Source organism: Octodon degus, unplaced genomic scaffold, assembly GCF_000260255.1.
Source record: "Octodon degus isolate 3935 unplaced genomic scaffold, OctDeg1.0 scaffold00130, whole genome shotgun sequence".
Classification (NCBI taxonomy): domain Eukaryota; kingdom Metazoa; phylum Chordata; class Mammalia; order Rodentia; family Octodontidae; genus Octodon; species Octodon degus.
Window position 1 is genome coordinate 497,403 of NW_004524706.1, and position 6,552 is coordinate 503,954.

At 44.5% G+C, this 6,552-nt stretch overlaps 1 protein-coding gene across 2 annotated transcripts in view; it reads right to left on the bottom strand.

Moving 5' to 3' along the window:
* Ak2 (adenylate kinase 2) overlaps window positions 1-6,552 on the bottom strand; it is a 30,393-nt gene that overhangs the window by 13,417 nt on the left and 10,424 nt on the right. For both annotated transcript variants that reach the window (XM_004640986.1, XM_004640985.3), the window contains exon 2: window positions 2,704-2,829. In XM_004640986.1, coding sequence (XP_004641043.1) covers window positions 2,704-2,829 — 126 coding nt within the window. The remainder of the gene's footprint in view (window positions 1-2,703; window positions 2,830-6,552) is intronic.

Consider the following 6,552-nt stretch of genomic DNA (forward strand, 5'->3'; position numbering starts at 1 on the left):
AAATTAAAAAAAAATAAAAGACACAGCACAGGGCAGGAGAGACGGCTCGGTGGAATAAGCGCTTCCCTGTCACCCTGTCAAGCACGAGGGCCTGAGTTCAATCCCCCATTCTGCAAACACTGGCCTGGCAAGATAACCTGGCAGACTAAGTGCCTGTTTAGGGGCACAGGGACCTGGTTTCACCACGTGCCGCGTCGGCCTGCCCCCATGCACGCTGAGTCAGCGATTGAGTCTGGGCGTGGTGGTACATGGCTGTAATCCCAGTGCTGGGGAGGCTAAACACAGGAGGATCACTACGAGTCCGAGCAGCATAGTGAGACCCTGTACCAAATACATTAAAACTTTTTAAAAAGGGGCCAGGGAGATGGCTCAATAAGTGCTTCCCTGGCAAGTGCAAGGGCCTGAGTTCAATCCCCAGTTCTGAGAATATAAATAAATAAAAATAAAAATAAAAAAAGAACACCAACCCTTAACAGGTAAAAAACACATTTTGTGACTTTGAGTCTTTTCTTCAACATCCCTGAGTTGTGTTTTGTTTAATTAAGTTATTATATTATTATTTTGTACAGTCTCATTATACACTCAGACTCAGTGATCCTCCTATTTTCAGCCTCCTCAGCACGCCTAGGGGCAGGGCTGGCTTGTGGTGCCGGGCATAAAACCTTGGTCCCTGTGCTTGCCTAAGCAGGAGCTTAGTCCGCTAAGCTATCTTGCCGGCCTTCATCCCTGAGTTTTGGCCTAGGGATGGCTGCTGTATTTTTGACCTTAGGGGCATGGGAGATAGGTCAGTGGCTTAGGCAACTGCCTGGAAAAGCACAAAGTCCTGAGTTTGATCCCTGTTACCCCCCCCCAAATAATAAATAAATAAATTTTTGACCCTAAAACTGGGGCATACTTTAAAAAGCATCAACATAAAAGAAATTTAAGAACACTGAATAAACTGTCATAAATTTTTCTTTTTCTTTTTTTTTTTGTGATACCTGGGACTGAACTCAGGACCCCGCACTTGCCAGGCAGTAACTTATTCTACTGAGCTATCTTTCCGGCCCATAATTGTCATAAATTTAAAACAAGCCAAATAACTTATTACTGTGAAAGTTCATATAATCAGCCAGCTTCTAAAACACCTTTTAGGGCCAGGGAGATGGCTCAGTGGAATAAGCACTTCCCTGGCAAGCATAAGGGCCTGAGTTCAATCCCTGGTTCCGCACCAAAAAAAAAAATAAAAAAAATAAAAAATAAATAAAACACCTTTTAGTACAGAGCTGTCCCACAGAACTTTTTATGATAGAAATGAGGTGTTCTGTATCTTTTTTTCTAAGAATATCCATTTATTTATAATTATCGCGGGGCTGGTGAGATGGCTCAGTGGTCTAAAGCACCTACTTAGAACAAGCTTAGCAAAGCACAGGGACCATGGTTCAATCCCCCAGCACCACATGCCAGCCCGCCCCGCCCCCTGGTGGGCTGAGCTGGCCACACACACACACACACACACACACACAAATAAATAAATATAATTATCACTAAGTAAACGTCTCTCTTAAAAACAAACATAAAAACACAGTAGGGCTTTGCACAAGTCAGGTCTCTAAGTGGTCGCTTCATACACATGTGAAAATAAGTTAGAATGGAATTCGTGCAGGAGTCTGCAAGCCACCCGACGCTGGGAGCATGCCATCTGCTCCCTTCGCGATGCCTGGGCACAAGGCCCAGGACAGGGGCACTCAAGCAGGAGCCTTGCAGGGGCAGTGCCGGGGGCAGTGCGGGTGGGGCGCTGGCTTCCAGGATGCACCCAGGCACCAGCAGGAGGAGGAGGAACGGGGTTCTTTTTGGCACCAGGGGAGAAAGTCACTGTGGGAAGAAGTAGTTTACAGTGGTAATGCTTTCTTTCTTTTTTTTTTTTTTTAAAGGGAAGGCATTATTCTTTTTTTTAAATTAATTAATTAATTAATTAATTTGTGTGTGTGTGTGTTATTTATTGTGTGGCCAGTTCAGCCCACCAGGGGGCGGGGCTGGCTGGCATGTGGTGCTGGGGATTGAACCGAGGTCCCTGTGCTTTTGTTTAGCTTAGCTTGTTCTAAGTAGGTGCTTTAGACCACTGAGCCATCTCACCAGCCCCATGGGGATGCTTTCTGCTCAGCAGGAGAAAACATCTTGTCCAGGGACACCGGAGTCACAGGTATTCTGTATTTTTGTTGGTGAAATACTTGAAACATAGCTAATGCAATGGAGAAACTACATATTATTTTATGGCCACGCCATTTTTCTGTGCAGTACAGTTTTGCTATGTTCCAGGGATGCAGAATATGCCACTTGCGTGAAATAGAAACAGGGAGCTTCTGCTATCACTTACAGGTTAGAAGTAGATTTAATTTAAATTAATCTAAGCAGACACGGGGCTGGTGAGATGGCTCAGTGGTCTAAAGCACCTACCTAGAACAAGCTAAGCAAAGCACAGGGACCACGGTTAAATCCCCCAGCACCACATGCCAGCCAGCCCTGCCCCCTGGTGGGCTGAGCTGGCCACACACACACACACACACACACACATAAATAAACAAAAATTAAAAAAAAAAAAATCTAAGCAGACACATATAAAAATAAATAAATCACGGGGCACCTACAGGCTGGTGGCTACCATACTGGAAGGTCAAATGTAGCCTGAGGACTACCCACACTCACTGCCGTGGTCCAGCTTACCAGCTTCCCAGCGTCCATCGTTGCCTTCAGCTTTTTCCCCAGCTCTGAGCCAGAAGCTACCATGGCCCTCAGCATGTCCCCAGTGGCTAAATGGCAGACACAGAAGTTTTCAGCTAATCTGGGTGCCTGCAGAGAAAGACGAAAAGCAAGGTAGAGTTAACACTGCAGGCCCTAGAATCAAGACTGCTGGGGTGGGAACTGGGTCCTGCCACTTACTGGTTACGTGAACTCAGGCAAATGCCTCTTTATTTCTTTGTATTGGGAAATGTTTTTTTTTTTTTTTTCCAGAACCGGGGATTGAACTCAAGACCCTGTACTTGCCAGGCAAGTGCTTATTCTACTGAGCCATCTCCCCGGCCCCTGGGAAATGTTATATTCTCATGTAAAAGAACTACAGGATTATGATAAAAATTATATGAGGTAATACATGTAAAGTGCTATATTTACAAGAGCATACCTAGTACACAAGAAGCTATCATAATATTGGCTATTGTCGCTACTTCTACTGGCCACACAAATGATATAGACACCTTTCCTTATTGTAAACAAGAGGAAAAAAAGCAGTTATTATCAAAATTTTACAAATTTGCTGTGAAGCTTAAAAAAATGTCAATCCCATGGCACACTGCCTGGCACACAATGTGCTGAATATTTGCCAAAATAATAGATGTATCACCCTCTGCACCTTGCAGCTGGGCACAGGGTAAAGAACTAGGTTCCTTCCTTCTCCCCAGGGTGCTGCATTATACTGGCTGAAGGCTGCATGTCAGAGTTGGCTGTGAGGCTTAGATGAGACGTACAAGCACAGCACTCAGTAAGTAACAAGCACCTACATATTAGTTTTACGAGACCATACAGCCATTCCATTAAGAGCATGTGCTGAAGTCAAACTGCCTGGGTTTCGGACTGCAGCCCCATCACTACATATGTGACTCATGAAGTTATTTTCATTTCCAATTTTCAAATTTCCTCTAAATAAAAGGAAATGGCACTGGACCTCTATCACTGGGTTGACAACGAATGTGGCATATGCGAGGCACACGAGGATCCTTAGTGAGCATTAGCTGTTACTGTAATGCTGGCCCCAGTTCCACATTCATTGATATAGAAAGAAAATATTTGCTTATGTCTCTTCCAAGAATTCACAGAGCCAAGGACATGGAGGAACAGGAAACAGATTATGTCCTCAAAGAGCTCAGTTTGGTGGATTACAAATCAGAACAGAGAGAGCCTAAGACAGTTCGACAATGATTTTATATGGCAAAAAAGAATGCAGAATTCACAGGAAATTGAATAGTTTCAAGGAGCTTAGTACTTAGCTTTTAGCTTTCTGGTTCAGGTGTTTTAGAAAGTAAGTAGTTGGATCACCATTTAAACCATTTTGTTGGGAGCTTTTTTAAATGCACACAATAAAAGTAAATACATGGGGCTCAATGGAGGAAATTCTGGCTTATGATTCACAGACTGATTCAATTCAAACAGAGAAATTACTTCTTCACAAAATGGAACTCAGATGGGAAAGCATTAAAGACTGTACTTTGGGTTGGATGTGGTGGCACATGTTTCTTATCCCACCTACCTAGGAAGCTGGGGCAGGAGAACTACAAATTTGAGGCCAGCCTGGGCAACTCAGCAAGATCCTATCTCAAAATGAAAATATAAAAAGGGCTGTGATACTGCTTACTGGTACAGAGTCTGGGGTGTGAGGCTCTGGGTATTGAACCTATCCATGCTACTGCAAAAAATTAAACGACATAAACTCTGCACTTTGAAAAACAATAAAGATCAAGACCTTCTGGCAATGGAAAACCAGGCTGGCACTGTGGCATGCCCCTACGTTATCTACTTGGGTGCGGACATTAACTTGGGCAAACACTGAGGATCAGGTTTATTCATGGGAAAGGTAACCAAAGTGCTACAGAAGAGAGCTGTCAGAACAGAGCCTGACAATGCTGTTTTCACCACTCCCAAACTGCAGGACTCACACACCATTCAAGGTGAGTGGATTCCGTAGCTGCATAAAAAACACACACCAAAAGGGGCCGGGGAGATGGCTCAGTGGAAAAAGTGCTTCCCTGGCAAGTGCAAGGGCCTGAGTTCAATCCCTGGTTCCGGAAAGAAAAACCTAGAATAAAACACACACCAATAAGGACGAGGAATGAGAAAGCCTACTTCCTCTATTTCCTGCTGGCTGCATGGAAGCCCCTGTGGTAGGGTGTAAGGAATATGGATGGGCTCAAATCCTGTCTACACTACTAACCAGCTACATGACACCGAGTTAGCTGCTGAACTTTTTTTTTTTTGGTCTGGCTCAGAAACTGCTTTTTGTTTTTTTGTTTTTTTTTCAGAACTGGGATTGAATTCAGGCCCTTGCGCTTGCCAGGGAAGCGCTTATTCCACTGAGCCATCTCCCCGGCCCGCTGCTGAACTTCTGAGTTAGTTTCCTCATCAGTCAAATGAGGATAATGGCTACATCATAGGACCCTTATGGGGGCACATGAAATAAAATGCCAAGCATCAGACACACAGTAAGCATTCAAAAAGTAAGATTTTCTGTGGTCTTTCTTTGGCGTTAGTCTTCATGTGTGGGCTGCTGAAGCCTCACAAATGCTGCTCTAGTCCCATCATACCTCAAACCCATGCTTCAGAGCAGCTTCTTAGACCCTAAGTCACTTGAGGATTAACAGGCAGATTCTGATTAGAAAGGAAAGGAACCAACCACATGCTTAATTTTTTTTTTTTTTTTTAGTACTGAAAATTGAACTCAGGACTTGCGCTTGCCAGGCAGGGGCTGCACCACTGAGCTATATCCCCACACCACATGCTTAACTTTGAGCAAACTTTTGGGATTGGATGGTGGCCAGCTGCACAGTCACACTCTGCTGCTGGCTGTGAACTGCTGAGCTTAAGGAAGAGGTCCAGCATCTCCACGAGACACCTGCTCAGGGTGGAGGACTTTTTGGGGGAGTGGATGGAAATGGCTGAAAACCCCTCCCCCCAAGGCAGCACGGTGTGGCGTGGTGGTTCTCAAACTTCAGTGTTCAGATGGACTCCATAATAGTTCAGCTTACAATTTTTAAGTTGTGATGGTTTCAAAGAGATGCGTTCTTTGAAATTTGATTTTCCCCAAGCTAGCCAGATGTGAGCAGAAGCAGGAGCTGCAGCTCATACTCAGCTATGAAATTATGAGGGAAAACAACTAATACTGTGCAGCACTGTGTTGATGAACTACGTTTGGCAGGTCAGATACATTAAATGCATTTTCAACTTGATTTAAAATGGGTTTATCGGGACCGGGGAGATGGCTCAGTAGGATAAGTGCTTGGCTGGCAACGCAAGGATCTGAGTTCAATCCCCGGTTCTGGGAAAAAAATAAATAAATAAATAAAATAAAACAAAATACAAATGTTAGCCTTACCCTACCCTTAGAAATTCTCTGCTAGTGATCTTTCCCCCCTGGAGATAAGGGTCTCACCATGAGTGAGGCAAAAACCACAAGTCTTCCACCTCAGTCTGGGATTGCAGGTGTCCACCAGTGTGCCAGGCTACGGCAGTGCTCTGGAATTCTGTTCGGTTTCTTTGCAGGGCTGAGACAGAGCCCAGGGCCTCATGTATGCTAGGCAGATGCCTCAGCGCTGAGCTATACCCCCTGCTCTGTGCTGGGATTCTGATGCAGTTTGTGAGGCCCTGTGGCAGTTGCCAGAGACTGGGTTTCACAGTGGTACAGACCTTGGGTTGGAACCCAGATTCTACCATGTATTCCCTATTGTATCTCAAACACAGTCATAACCTTCCTAAGGCCTCAGGTTCTTTTTTTTTTTTTTATGTTTTTAAATAATTTATTTTTTT